The sequence below is a fragment of the Symsagittifera roscoffensis genome, chromosome 2, assembly GCF_963678635.1.
Source record: "Symsagittifera roscoffensis chromosome 2, txSymRosc1.1, whole genome shotgun sequence".
Classification (NCBI taxonomy): domain Eukaryota; kingdom Metazoa; phylum Xenacoelomorpha; order Acoela; family Convolutidae; genus Symsagittifera; species Symsagittifera roscoffensis.
Window position 1 is genome coordinate 42074477 of NC_087063.1, and position 15192 is coordinate 42089668.

Consider the following 15192-nt stretch of genomic DNA (forward strand, 5'->3'; position numbering starts at 1 on the left):
AGAATTTTATTGTAGTGAGCACAGTTTGTGTTCCGACAACTTCACGAAGTGAAGAGAAGGAACTATGGCATGTCTTGTTTTTTTTGCTCAAGTTTAGGTACCCCAAGGAAAAATTGAAGGGGTTCAAGTGTGTATCAGATGAAGTGCTTTGAATCGATATTCGGATTCCAAAAAATTTGTCTGTATCAAGAAAAGGTCTGAGCTTCCGGTTTTTAGACTAAATGGCACCAATTTTTCAAATGACCCGATGAGAGACAATCAGTTTTATTATATTGCAATTTATAGATTATCTGGCTATTTTCTCATTTTTCAAAATAATTATTTTGACCTTTCTGAAAAAAAAATCAAAGGAATCCGAGGGGAAAAAAGATGATTTTTTTTATTCGATTTGTACTTCAATAATTGTGGTGGCAAAATTCTGTGCTACTTGCTCAGCAACCGGGCTATCCTTGTTATATTTTCATTTGCGATAGCAAGAGTATTTGTTAAAATAGCAGTTATTTATTGTTTATTTTAAGCATACCGAAGATTGCTAAAGCCACTCACAACATAATGACCTATCGATTTACAGATGAAAGAAACATTTTACACGCAGATTATGACGAAGATGGTACGTAAGTCGTTGAATTGTTTTGTAATACGTCAAGACTTAGCGTCAAAAGTAAATGACGCTTTCGAGCTTATGACGTTTTGTTAATAGTGATTAGATTAATCGACACTGGCCATATTGTAAAAGAATATGAACTGCATTGACCGCACTGACAGCATTCTTGTACGCTGGTGTGATTTCGTGTTTGTTCAGGGGAGACGAACGCGGGAGGCAGAGTGGCACACCTGCTGGAGTTAACCAAATTGAGCAATGTGATGGTTGTAGTTTCCAGGTGGTTCGGGGGAATACTATTGGGACCAGATAGGTGTGTACAGAAATATTTTGAGGAAATAATGTGTTCGTTCTTATCAATGAGTTATTAAACTTGCGAAGCAAAGGATATCAGGACAAACTTTCAAGTTGATGCATTTTTAATTAATCAAATGAACCGAAAAAGCTATTTGTTTCAAACAACATAACAAAAAAAACTCGATTTCAAAAATTTTCTTTCTCAATATGTCTCGCAATTTTTTGAAATGCATAATTTATACATAATGTGGTTTTATGCTTTGCGATTTGTTCCATGCAGAATTTTGTTTTTGTATTTGGTGCTACTTTTGCTGGATAGATTTGGCAATTTAATAGCATATGTAGCTGCGTTAGTGGTGATTGGTGGCTAGTTTTTGGGGATTTGAAGCATACGTGGCTGAGTGGCTAATACGTGATACTCAAATTTGCTTGGTCGCAGATTCGAATCCGACACGTAGTCGAGTTTTTGCTAATTCGAGGCGTATTTCTAGTTTTTCTTACGTCTTTTGATAGAGCTGCTTTTTGGTCGTGTTCTCGCAAGTGTTTGCGAGGCACAGCTTTGCCTCTGTGTAATTAATTAGTTGGTTATGGGTCTAAAAGGATTGTTTTACCAAGCAACAAAACTCTGCATTCAAAACAGAGTCTTTTTGAGGAAAGACGGAGTATGATAGACATATTTGGGCCAAAAAGCTTAATCCGGAGATGATAATGCCACCCTTAATGAATTTGCCTACAGCGATGCGAATCAATTGAAAATGTGAGATCTAAGTCCTTGAAATTAAGACTGATTATCTTTTTCTTCGGTTATCGTTATCAGTTTTTGGTTTGAGCGAAGAGTGTTATTTATTAGCATATTTTTATTCAGATTCAAACTGATCAACCAAGCAGCTCGTAGTGCTCTGGTGAAGGGAAAGTTCCTGTCATAAGAATGGGAGCTGCGGAAGGAATGCGAATGAATGGGTTTGGCTCGAAGGATGTGCATATTCCAGACAGTAGTACTTAGTCTAGTAGAGTTTTAAATATGGAAATGACTATTTATTTTTCATACCGGAGTATTGTTGTACTTGTATATAATTAAGTTGAATGTTTAAAATATGATATTTTCAAAACATTAAGGAAAGGGTTTGACAATTGAGTGCAGGAATTAAATTTTTGTTGGCTTTAAAATCAGTTGTTGGGTTTCGATTTTTTAAATTTCAATTTAAATTCATCGTCTAAAAAGAAGGCAAAAACGCTTACCAAATACCAAAGTAAAATAGCACACTTAAACGGCAATGAATTCGGAGCAGTAAGCATTCGAAAGACACAAAACGCAGCAAATTATATGTTTTTTTTTTTACCAAACTGTTTTCCTTTGTGGAGTTTTCGCAAGGAATTTTGATAGCTTTTAAGTATTGCAAAAACTTAAACTTAACAATTAGCAAAGTTCAGCCAAATTGGTACTCAGTTTTTTCCCGTTAAAACCTTGGTTCGATGTGTAATAAGTAAGGTTCCTGAATAATTTCTTCATCTGACTTATACCGCGATTCTTAAAACAGTGCACAGTAATAATGTATTGTCGAATAGGGTTATGATAAATCGTTACACACAGCAAATTTTGCTTTTTAAATAAACAGGGGCGGATTTTGGGGGCACCATCCCCCTCAGGGATTCGACCTACTCACCAACCAAAGAGTCCTCCCTTTGGTATTAATTTTCGACATCCCTTTTCGGCCGATAAACCTTCAAACTTTTTCTAAAGGCGCCGTTGGCGCCAACAATACAAATTTTGAAGGGGCACGCCTGCCGTAAAAATGCATTGTTTTGGTAAAAACTTTCCAAAAAGTGTTTAAAAACGCCTTTTTTGGTCTGTTGTTTCAAATTTTTGCCGGCGGAACAGAAATTTTGGACAGATTAGGGTCTTTATATGTTCTGGGAGTGCTCGGAAATCAATTTGTTTGAGTTGAAAAAAGTCGAAACCTAGATTTTTTTTGAAAATCGGGAAGAGAAAATTATAGGTCCGCCCCTGAATATACATATATTTAAATAAAACATGGTCGGTCGAGCTACGGCTTTTTAATACGTTTGGTTGACTGCAAAGTGGAATGAAAAAAAATTCGGATGTATTTTGACTTGCGATAGCAAGTGTGTTGCTACCGGGTACTATACTTTTCCCTTAAATAACTTTTTCCTAGGACTCACATCCTGGTTACCTGTGTTCACCCTTGCTTTAAACCCCTGTGTTTACCTTTCCCGGACTCATTAATCTGCTGGGCCTTTCTGGTGCATCAGACATATATTGAGCATCCAAGCAATTTAAATAACCAGCCTTAAGGAAAATTGTTTTTATGTTGGTTAAAAATTTTACCTACTCAGTTTGTTAAAGTTCATTTTTTTTCGGCTTAAATTTTTTTTTGCTTAAATATTTTTAGATTTTGCCTCCTGTAAATCTAGGTCCCGATGGTTATTTCACCAATTCACATCAAATTGTTTTGATTTGCTTTTTTCAACACTAGCTCTATTCATTTTGATAGATCTCGGTTTGTCGGCAATTTCGATTTGTTTCGGCGGTTTTTTTTTCAATTTTTTACTTTGTTTTTTCTAGACAAAATCAGGTATCACAGAAAATTATTGAAATGCATCGAATGACATATCACATTCGATCACTTTCATTCGTGCTTTGGACGACACAAAAAAGTTTTCAAAATTTTCTCAATGTCGAAAATCTGTGTGAAATTGTTCATTTATATCTAATTTCGAGGCGAATGAAGTGAGTGAGCAGGCCTTTAAAAGGAGGATGATTAAAAAGTTCTATTTAAGCTGCGAATAGTTAATTTTATTGTGGTAAAATTAGTAAGTATGTTTCTTCTATGGTCTTCTTGGGAATAATATTTTCAATTTTTTACGTTTCCAATAATTTTAAAAAGTTTCCATTTTTTCATTATTTTTCCATTCAGTGTTCGAAGAAAAATATTATCAATTGGTTCTAATTTATTATTACTATAAAATAAACCTGAGTTCTAGGGTTTAATTAAGAGTCGGCGAACATAAAGAAAACTATGACCCAGAACTTAGTGAGAAGTCTTATAATTTATTCACACTCAAGTTTGATTTTTCGTGGCGTGACTTTTACTTTAGTTGCAAGCTCAGATCATTTCTTTTGTTGAAGAAAAGTTAAGTCCACTATCGAACAGAAAAACTGAAAAGTTTGCTTAAACCCCTGATTGACTTCAGTTTTCTGGTTTCTCAGCGGAATATAAATTCAACGCATTGATCCATTTTTTCAAAATGACTCAATTCTATCCAAAAAGGGTCAATCAGAAAGTGTTTTTGAAATTGAAAAAGCCTAAGACCATATATTTTTACTTTGTAAGGCGAAAAGTTTTGTGTTTCTTTGTGTGCCTTGAATGTCTGTTGACTATATTATCAACTGTCTCTTGGCTATTTTAATTAATATTTCATCGCATAACGGACTTAAAACGGCATAAATTGAAGAAAAAACTTGTTGCTTTTTAAAATTATTTATGTGATTTTTGTGTGGTAGTTAAAGCAACTGGTTGTCCTCGTATTTTTTGTTGTTCTTTTGTCCTTTGCTTATTATTGGTCTGCTACTTGTCTGAGTCATGTTTGTCTTCCTCCTTTTTTCAATTGCGCGACTTGTAATGGGCAACTTTTTTTCCCGTAAACAACTTTTCTTACAAGTTCAAGACAGGATTGCCTTCACGTTTCCAGGCTGACATGCTCAATTTTCCGGAGCTTCAAATGAAAGTATCCTTTATTTCGTTCATAGTAATAATTATTTTTTTGAAGTTATTTGAGAAAATGTTGATTTTTTTTTCGGTTTTGTGATTTTCGTTCTAAATTATGTCTGCTGATTTACCGTTTCTTGTTCAAAATGCTTTTGAGATGATCTGGTTTGCTATTCAAGCAGCTTCTTTCCAGCTTGGGTTTTTTTATTTTTGATTCAAACAGTTCTGATTATATTAGAAGTAGTTCTGAATTTGTAAATTAACCAACTCTGATTTTGAATAAATTACTTTTTCTGTTTGTACTTATTTTTGCGTATTTCAAGAGGGATGGGTCTTTTTGAATTTAAAAATTTTTGAGCTTCAAATTTTTTAAAGGCTACAGTTTCGTTGCCGACTTAACCAGGGTCGACATCATCCGAGTGAAAGACATCGAATTTTTTAGATGTATTTTTTTCTAAATTTTTCTAGTAATTTTAGCAAACATTCTTTTAAAAAGTTGCTCCTCAATATTAGCAGCTGAAGTATGAAAAGCGGGTATTTCAACTGGAAACCATTTTTTTGTAGTTGTTCCTCAGTTTTTGCAGTTGAAGTATGAAAAGCGGGTATTTAAACTGTAAACATTAAACATCTTGTTTTTATAACAATCTAGTTTTTTTGTTTATTTGCCTCCTGTAATAAAAATTGTACCGTGTCATTGTTGCCACCACTCAATAGGCTTTCCCGTCCACTTTTAAGCACTCGAAAGAAAGCTTTTACGGGGTCAAGTGTGGTACTGTATCAATACTATTATATTCGAGTTCTTTTATCTCCGTGGTTCGGGTTTTTTGTATTTTCACCAATGAAAAAATTAAAGAATTTTTGAATTTGAATAAAGAGTTTTGAATTTTTTGAATAAAGAAAAATTTTGAATTTGAGTTTGAATTAATATTTTAAACAATGTTTTCCTTAATTTTGAACTTATTCTCTTAAATCCTTGTGGCCTCAACATTCTGAGCTACTGGCACCGCAACCTGCTCTCCGGGCATTTTCTTAGTTTTTGTTAAATTTCAACGTTGAGATTAAATTTTCTCCCACGAAAAATTTTCAAGTCTATTTGATTATGAGTGAATTAATGAAGTTTATTTTATTACATAGATTGATTTTGAATGGTCGTAATTTCCTCTTTGGTAATTGGTAACGATTTTGGTAATTGTCATAGCCTTCCTTTAATTTCATCAAATTTTAAATTAACTTTAATATCTCTGTGCCCCTAGGTTATTCTTGTGGACTTCTTAGTTTACTTGCTTTATTAGCATATCAAGTTCCACCTAGTTTTGGCTGTTTAATGCAAAGGTAATGTCCATGTTTTGAACGATTTAGGTGCGGGATTTGAGTCAAGACAGGACGCGTACTTCTAGCCAGATGAAACTTTTGTTCTTTAAAAAGTAGTAATGGGACTCGGTTTTCGGCTTATTTTTTGTCGACTGTTGCCACAGTACAAATTGTGCTAACGATTTTTGCATTTTTTTATTTTTGAAGTCATGCTGTTTTTTTTTCAATAGTGCAGACAATTAAATTAAATTTTCTGAACATTTCTCATTTTTGAGTTGAAAACTTTTTGTGAATTTTCAGTTTTATTTTCTTCCAGTCATTAGAATAAATAGGTTTCACAAAGGTTTCTGGGTTGATTTTGATAAATGAGCTTTTATAAATTTCAAGTGTTAGAGAATGGATGGATCGTTCCTAATGATGAAAAATTGAAAGATTATTTTTAGAGTTTTTTAAGCGTAGCCAATTTTGAAACGAAATATATATTAAATAAAAACGGTTTTGTCTGTAGTACTTTCGCCTGCTGTTTTTTCTTTTCGGAGTTGGTATGTCAATTCAATACATCACATGCTTCTGCATGACATAAGGCTGTATGTATATTTGTTGCTACACATTGTGTGTGATATTTCCAATTGCGTCCAAAAAAATTGTCGAAAAATATGTATGTTAGCATCGGAAGTTTTTACTGGCATAAATTTTGTTAAATTTAAAAATTGCGATTTTAGCAAAATGGTCAACCCTACGAGTTTTATGCATATCTTGTGGTTGCCTCTTCGCTAAAAAGTTTTTAACAGTTATCAGTTCGTTACAGAGAAACTTGTAAAAAAAAATTTCCTACTCAGAATCATATAGCATGTAAGTCATCGTCAGCAATAATTGCAATAAAATTTCTCAGAAAATTTTTTCAAGTGTCGAAAAGCTTTGGGATGGCTGCAAATTTTGGATTTTGAAGTATATTATTTTATTTCGAACAGTCAATTCTTAAGCATTTTTTTGCTGCAATCAGAATTAAACTAGTTAAAGTAACATGTTCTCGCATGTTAGCTTCAACATGACACTCATCATAAAAATGGCTCAACACTTTCCGAATAACAATCCCTCGCGTTTCCATGACTCCAAGATGGTCACGCGTATTTAATTTCAGAATCCCAGTTGCTTGAGTACCTTTTGTTGCAGCAAGACCGGATGAGATGGCTAGAATGGTACCATTGCTTAACAGCTGTTTCGTAAGTCGCAGTGTTTGTTTAAAGGGGAAAATGGTTTTTATGGCAAATCATGGCTTAATTAGGCGTAAAATTTAATTATGGTCAGAAAGTCATATTTGTGTTTTTATAAATGTGATAAAAGTCACATTACGAGGCCAAACAGTGCATTGTAAGCGGATTTATTATTGTCATAAAAGTCACAGTAATATCTTAAGCATTTTTCTGCTGCAATCAGATGGTTAAATGTGGTTTAAAAGTCATATTTGTAGCTATGAAATGTGAGTTTGGAACTGATTGCATTCATGTGAAATCAGCCGCTGAAAATGGTGTAATTTGACACTTTAATTACGCATGCTGCGTCGTTTGATGGTCGTGTGTTTCCAGGGAAAATTTTGAAGTTTTTCGTTAAAAAAGTCAATGTAGTGTCTTTTGTCTCCTTTGTCCGCTAGCTTCCCAGTATTTAATTGAATGTTGTTGCAAGTGGTGTTAAAATGAACGGTGTTAAATTGTATGTGATTAAATTGTAGGACACCAAAATTTTAACTCTTGTTTATTGGATAAAAATTATTTATTGGGATATTGTGTTCATTACTCTTGAATCTTTTTAGTCCGTTCAATGTACCTGCAAAGACTTCGTTGGAGTATTCGAATGTGACTAGTCTACGGCAGACGAACAGAGAAAATGTTAAACTCTCCTTCCAGTGACAGAAACAAGTTTCCAATTCTGGAAGTCCTGAAAGAATTCATCGGCCGAAATCAGAACACGGAATCCAAATTAACTTCAGTTCTCGAACTAGCTTCTGGTTCAGGTGTGCATGTATCTTTTTTCGCACAACATTTTCCAGCTGTTACGTTCCAGCCGTCAGATGTTGATCCGAAAAACTTGACCAGTATTAAAGCGTATATCGATCATTATAAATTATCGCAATCTGTTAAAGATCCGATTGCAATTGATTTATCAAACGTCGACAAAATTCAACTGGATCATGACTTTGACATGGTATATGCTTCTAACTTCACTCACATATCACCCATTGTTTGTACGTTTGGAGCATTCAGCATAGCTTCGCGATGCCTCAAACCTGGAAGCTACTTTTTAATTTACGGGCCTTTCTCAATCGACGGTGTAATTTCACCCGAGAGCAATCAAAGTTTTGATGTTAGCTTGAAAAGTCGCAACCCAGATTGGGGCTACAGGGATACGTCTCAATTGGAGGAGATTTCTCGAAATGCTGGTTTTATTTTTGAGCGGAGAATAGAAATGCCATCAAATAATTGGATCATGGTGTTCAAGAAAAATTGATATTGTGTATCTTAAGTTTATTCAGGATTTTCGGAAAAAGTGTTAACGATATAATCAATGAGCAGTTTAATTATTTAAGGATTTTCCAATATGGTATTGATATCAGATGTCACTCTGCGACTACATGAAAATCTGGGTTTCCGATTGGAAATGCGAGTATTCGGTCAAATAATCGAGCAGCACAACCTTAAATTATTCAATAATTGGTCCCTTGGTTGGGATAACTTGCTTATTTAAAGTGATCTAAAGTAGGTTAAATAATAGTCTACATTTTATATATCGGAGCTTAATTGTTCATTAATTAATTTGAACAAAAATCAGTTTGAGTTTTGTAGCAACAATCATAGTCAATTTTCAGGTGCAATGATAGAAGCGGTCAATAGTTGCTAATCTACTTAATTTGAGCTTCCCTTTGCAATGGTAACCAGAAAAACTGCCAAGTTATTTTCGATAGTTACTCGAAGTAACAGAAGTTCTTCAACTTCAGTTTTACTCTCTGGTCGTCAAAAAAGGTCACAACTAAAACAGAATCTGAGATGTTGTTCATCATCTGGTGATAGTGGTAGTAACGAAGATAGAAGTAGCGACCAGCAGCATAGTGCTTTGAACGAGCGAGAACGAAGTTCAAAACAGCCTGTGCATGAAGAACTTGAAAATAGGTGAAAAGCTATCTGAAATATGTTTCAAGAACCAAGCTGACCATAAATTTTTTGATTGATTGCGAATTCATTTCTAATTTTGGACAAAATTTTGAAGGGGCAATATTGGAATGGGGATCCTTTTCTGTTCCTCCACAAGACATGAGCATCTTTTTTATGGTGAAACTAGTAGTTTTAAAAGGTTAAGTATGTCGACCAAATATGTTAAGAACAGCTCAATTAGTCCCTTTGCCAATTCTTATAATTATAAGACACTGATCCGATATTTTACAAAGCAAATACAGTTTTGGTAACCGAAAATGGTCGCCATGCCTGAGTTTCTTTTTGAATGAAAAACAAACTTTAAAACTTCGACGCTCATAGGGTTCGAAATGCAAACAGTCCACAACGAAGCAGCTTCATCTACCACTCGCAACCCGAGAACTCAATGGTGACGTCACAACAGGGTGTTACTAGAGGGGGAGTGGGGATGACTGAGTTTTCACAGGCCTCGTTAGATAGATTGAGTCACCTCTACAACCAGCCCCAAGTTGACCACTACTCTGCCAGGGTACGTGTATCTTATACAACAGAGAAGGAAAGGGTTTTGTGTGTGTATTTAACAGAATGGAACCTGAGTTGTGGCCATGAAATTTTTTTCTTGCAAATTACTCGAAAAAGTTGTTCTAAGTACATGAAATTTACCTAAATGAACTTGAATACATTGAAAACCGAAAAAACCGAGTCAGGTCACTCAAAAAGAAATTTTGTTAGGAATTGATTGTGATATCATACTACCGCTCTTTCAGTTCAGAATGTATTTGTTTTCGGACTAATTTTACATTAAAGCATAGAAGCACAAAAAGTCACTCTCACACTAGCTTATCTTATGTATTAAATGAATGACATGTTTTCAGCATAAGGCTTAATGTTTAAGGGCTATCGAGCGCAACGTTTAAAAATGTGTTTATCAGAACGTCTAAGAATCATTCACGGGGACATCGAATATACTAAAATCTGGAATATTCTAGAATTCTTTTCGAAAAACGTGCGAAACTCTGTAATCAAAATGAACTTGATTCAACTTCAAGGCTAGGAGGCATTATCTGCCCACTTTATCTCAAAAATTTTAGCGTTCACAGATTAATTTCAGTCTGAAACGAATAAACTGAGCAGCAACCTCCATGCTTAGAGAAACTATTTTTGTGAACTATGAACGGATTCGGTCTAAACATGTCATTGATTCAACTTCAAATATTAACTTAAAATATTTCATAGTTTCATGACTTAAATAGCTTGCCTAGAAAATCTTTTCACTAACCGATTCTTAAAAAATCTTAAACTTTTTATGAACGGATTCGGTCTGTGAATTAACTTGAAATTTTTCTAAGTTAAATATCTTGATAGCTTGTTTACAAAAGCCCAGATTTTTTGCGGCCTGTTCTGTTCTATAAAGTAATTTGAAATAACTCAAAGTTTCATAGGCTGAGTAGCTTGTTGAGAAAACTTGAAACTTTTGCGAATCGATTCGGTCTATGGAATAACTTGAATTATTTCATAGCTTGAATAGCTCCCTGAAGACATCTCTTAATTTTCATGAACCGATTCGGTCCATGAAAAACTTAAAATAATTGGAATTATCATAGCTTGAGTAGCTTGCTTGGAAGAACTCAAATATTTGCGAATTATTTCAAGTTTTCGCGAAACAATTTGGTCTTTAAAACGATTTAAGTTTTATCGAATTTTCATTGCTTGAATGGCTTCGTTGCAATTTTTTTTGCCCTTCGGATCCTTTTCTGCGATAACATGAAAAGTTTTAAAGTATCTTAGTTTTCTTAGAAAAAATAAATTTTTGCGAATTGAGCGCTATGAAATAACTTGAAATATCTTGAATAGCTTGCTTAGAAAATTGTGAACCCATTCGGTCTATAAACAACTTCATTTTGCTATTTTTTAATTTCATTTACTTGCTTATAAAAACATGAATTTTTCGCGAACTGATTTGGTCTATGAAATATTTTGAACTATATCAAATTTTCATCGCTCGAATTGAATGGCTGCAAAAGAAACATTTTTTCATTTTTTTTCGGCATTCGGTGCCTTTTTCTGAGCTAATTTTAAATATACCGAAGTTTCATAGCTTATCTAGAAAATTTTTTGCGAACCGATTTGGATTAAGAAACAACGTGAATTTTTTCTCATTTTTATAGTTTGAACAGCTTGCTGCAGAAATTTTTTTTTAAAACAATTCTGTTCGCTCCTTAACTGAACATCAAGTAATTTCAAATTTTCATCCCATCAATGTCTTGAATCTGAAAATTTTAATTTTCGGCATCTGAATTGCTTTGTTTCAAAGTTTGTTAGTATAAAAAGCTTGCAAAGAAAAGTTTGAACGTTTTGTCATCGACTTCTCTTCATGAAGTGTCATGAAATTTTTTTCATTTTCATAGCTTGACTAGCTGGCCTAAAAAACAGACTTCTCGCAAAACTATTTGGCTTAAGAAACAACTTGCATCATATCGAAGTGTCATTCTTTTTACAACTTGCTGAAGAAAACTTGATTTTTTGCGGACCGATTCGCTCGTTGAAATAGCTTGAAATAGTTTCAACTGTTCATCGCTTGAATGGTTTCGCTCGAACGCTTCCATTTCTGCCATCCGATTCGCTTCGGCTCAAAGTTTAATAGCTAGAGTAGCTTACTGAGAATAATTATTGAACTTTTCCCGAACCAATTTGGTCTGAAAAAAGGTTGTGTATAAACCAGCCAAAATACCTGATTGTTTTGGAATAGTTATGTAACAATTATATAACACTTACGAAAGTTATGCAAATTTCATTGATATGACGTAACTATTCGGCTGGCTTAACTAATCCGCGTATTACTGATTTGTTTGTATTTCAACTGGTTTATTTACTCTCGAAATAATCTAAAGTTTCTCAAATTTTCATTACTGGAAAAGCTTGCTAAGAAGAAATAAATTTTCGCGAACTGGCTTGCTCTATAAAACAACCTGAAATATTTCGAAGTTTCATAACTTGAATAGCTTGCTTCGAAAAGCTTTCATTTTTTGAGAGCCGATTTGATCTATGAATTGGTTTTTGTTAATTTAAACTTTCACCGCTTGAATGGCTTCAAAACAAAGATTTCATTTTTCTCCATCCGATTCGCTTCTTGAAATAACTTCAATTTTTCGAAGGACCATAGGTTGCCTAGAAAAATTTAATCTTTTCGCGAACCTATTCGGTCTAAGAAATTTAAAATTGTTCAAACCGATTTGCAACATGGTTTTACTTATAATTTTCAGATGGTTCATAGCTTGACTAGCTGGATCAGACCAACCACTAACTTTTTCCAAGTCGATTGATTTTTTAAGTTGGGCTTCCTAGTAGCTTTTATTAGGCTTGCGATTGGCAAGCGTTATTAAATTGAAAATAGACTTTTTTGGGTAACTTGTTTAACAGTATCACTCGAATCAATTGGTTACTTCGTTCATAATGAATTCAAATTTCTAAGTGAATCCGATACGCTTAGGCTGGAGACAACGAACGGATTTTAATCGATTGGTAAAGCATGGATTTTTTTATACTAAAATTTTTTGACAATTGTTGAATGTTCTGTATTTGTCATTTTACCAAGTCTGATTTGATTTTTTTCAACTAAATGGTTTGGTTTCGGTTGACGTTTTACCGGTTTAGTCAACTCATATTTTGCTTTATGACGGCCAAAAATTCCTGACGGCCAAAATCAGGTATTATGAAAATGTATGAGATGGGTTTTTTTTACTTTTTTGAGAAGCTTTAGAAAGCTTTTCATTTTTTGCTGAAGTCTTAGTTCAGTAGAAAACTACTCCGCCATGTTTCAAAAAGTCTTGTCAATCGATCAATCGTAAGACTGCCTACTCCCCTGTGCTCCTGCATAATTTTCTGGTTTCCTCTTACTTTACACTTGTGCCTACAGTCTTCATAAAAGTGTGTGGGGGATTATTTGACCCGTATTTTGGTTTTTCATTCTCTCAAAAAATGCCCTCCTAAACCTGAGATGTTAAGTTCAATGGATAAAACGGATTATGGTAAGTTGCCCTGCATAAACGGCTACGCCCATTTTTTTCTCCACAACAAGTCTTGGCCTTTGGAATACTCAAATTTTTTTTTTGACCGTTTGTTTAGTCTTTTTAACTTTCTTCGAAAACGAAACATATCCGCCCAAATTGCAGAGTTTTGTTTTAATTCAATGAACAGATTGTGGAAAATTTTTGTGCGTTTGCGGCTACGCCCAAATTTTTCTATTCAAATAATAATGGCCCTCGGAAGTCAAATTTTTTGATTCCGATGTTTGAAAACTCCCTCCCAAGTAAGAGTCTTATGGTTTAATAAAAACAACAGATTGGGAAGCTCCTCTGCATATCCGCTACGACCATCTTATATATTAAATATAACTCCGAATACGCTATGGACGCAATGTTTAATTGAACACAATGCTTAAGAATCATTAGGAGACAATGTTTAAAAGGCTATCGAGCGTATTGCTTAAGAAGCACTCAGAGCAACAGTCAGAAGATGAACTAGATTCAACTTCAGGGCTAGACAGTACCTACTTATTTCTGTCTGGAACTGGACTGTCAAAATTTCAGTCTGCAAAGAATCACTTAAAAACAGCAACCTCCATGCTAAGAAAAAAAATTTTCGCGAACCTATTCGTTTGATGAAATAAATGGAAATATCGCAATTTTTCATAACTTGAAAAGCTTTGTTAGAAAAAGTTTTTCGCGAACCGATTCAGTCTATGAAATAACTTCAAATTATTCAAAGTTGCGTAGCTCTATTAGCTTGCTTAGAAAAACTTTAAAGTTTTCGCGAACCGACATAGTCCAAGAAATAACCTGGAAAAGTTCAAAGTTTCATAGCTTGAATAGCTTGCTTAGAATAGCTTGCTTAGCTTTTTGCAAGCCCTTTCAGTCTATGAATTAATCTGAAATATTTAAAAGTTTCATAGCTTGAAAAGCTTGCTTACTAAAATTTAACTCATTGCGAACCGATTTAGTCCACGAAATAACCTGCAAAGGTTCAAAGTTTCATAGCTTGATTTGCTTGCTTCGAAAAAAGTTTCGCGATCTGATTTGATTTTAAAATAATTTTACTTATTCAAAGTTTATAGCTTGAATAGCTTGCTTCGAAAACTCAAAGCGTTTCGCGAAATGATTCGATCTATGAAAGAACTTCAAATATTTCAAAGTTATATAGCTTTATTTGCTTGCTTCGAAAAAAAATTTGCTGATTGAAAAACTTAAATTTTTTGCGAACAGATTTGATCTACGAAATAAGTTGAAAGAATTCATTTTTTAGCTTGCTTAGAAAACTTATAGCTTTTCGTGTACTGACTCGGTTTATAAAATAAGTTGAATGCGAACAGATTTGATCTACGAAATAAGTTGAAAGAATTCATTGTTTTAGCTTGCTTAGAAAACTTATAGCTTTTCGTGTACTGATTCGGTTTATGAAGTAAGTTGGTGTATTTCAAAATTGCATAGCTCTATATGCTTGCTTGCTTAGTTTTAGCGAACATATTTAGTCCACGAAAAAACCTGGAAAAATTCAAAGTTTCATAGCTTGAGAAGCTTGATTAGAAAAACTTTCAACTTTTCGTGAAGTGATTTAGTCCACGAAATAACCTGCAAAAGTTCAAAGTTTCATAGCTTGATTTGCTTGCTTCGAAAAAAATTTCGCGGACTGATTCGGAAAAACTTATACCTGTTGTTAACCAAATCAGTCTATACAACAACTTCGAAATTTTTAAAAGTTGGAAATGTTTTAAATAGCTTGCAAAGAAGAACTTGAACCTTTTGCGAACCAGTTCGCTCTGTGAAGTTACTTGATTTATTTCTCTTCATAGCTTGAATAGCTTGCTGAGGAAAACGTTTGCCAACTTTTTTGCCAACTGATTCGCTCTATGAAACAACAGGATTCTTTTCTTGCTTTAATAGCTTGCCTAGAAAAACTTCAATTTTTTGCAAATTTTGATTTGCTCTATGAAAGAACTTGAAATATTTCACAAATTTTTGTAGCTTGGATAGCTTGCTAAGAAAACTTCAATTTTTCGGGAATCTATTCGTTC

The 15192-nt window shown here is 33.9% G+C and overlaps 3 protein-coding genes across 6 annotated transcripts in view; all 3 read left to right on the top strand.

The window, feature by feature from the left end:
- LOC134839185 (protein IMPACT-B-like) overlaps positions 1-1996 on the top strand; it is a 34677-nt gene extending 32681 nt beyond the window's left edge. Inside the window, exons 4-6 of the mRNA XM_063854654.1 lie at positions 519-610; positions 803-914; positions 1764-1996. Coding sequence (XP_063710724.1) covers positions 519-610; positions 803-914; positions 1764-1824 — 265 coding nt within the window. The 3' untranslated portion in view covers positions 1825-1996. The remainder of the gene's footprint in view (positions 1-518; positions 611-802; positions 915-1763) is intronic.
- LOC134839181 (branched-chain alpha-ketoacid dehydrogenase kinase-like) overlaps positions 1-15192 on the top strand; it is a 557313-nt gene that overhangs the window by 32683 nt on the left and 509438 nt on the right. For 2 of the 3 annotated variants that reach the window (XM_063854647.1, XM_063854648.1), the window contains exons 2-3: positions 8799-9101; positions 9465-9651. The exons of the other annotated variant lie outside the window; for it this stretch is intronic. In XM_063854647.1, the coding sequence (XP_063710717.1) occupies positions 8860-9101; positions 9465-9651 (429 nt within the window). In that variant the 5' untranslated portion in view covers positions 8799-8859. The remainder of the gene's footprint in view (positions 1-8798; positions 9102-9464; positions 9652-15192) is intronic. 3 annotated transcript variants of the gene reach the window in all.
- Positions 5391-8732, top strand: LOC134839186 (methyltransferase-like 26). Of its 2 annotated transcripts, none has more exons than XM_063854655.1 (2): positions 5391-5958; positions 7748-8732. In XM_063854655.1, exon 2 carries the CDS (start codon positions 7822-7824, stop codon positions 8440-8442), a length of 621 nt encoding a protein of 206 aa, XP_063710725.1. In that variant the 5' UTR covers positions 5391-5958; positions 7748-7821; the 3' UTR covers positions 8443-8732. The 2 variants fall into 2 exon arrangements, with proteins under 2 accessions (XP_063710725.1, XP_063710726.1); XM_063854656.1 differs by lacking the exon at positions 5391-5958 and adding an exon at positions 7139-7160.

Coding starts and splice junctions, on each gene's coding strand:
- LOC134839186 (XM_063854655.1), top strand. CDS start 7,822: ATGTTAAACTCTCCTTCCAGTGACAGAAACAAGTTTCCAATTCTGGAA.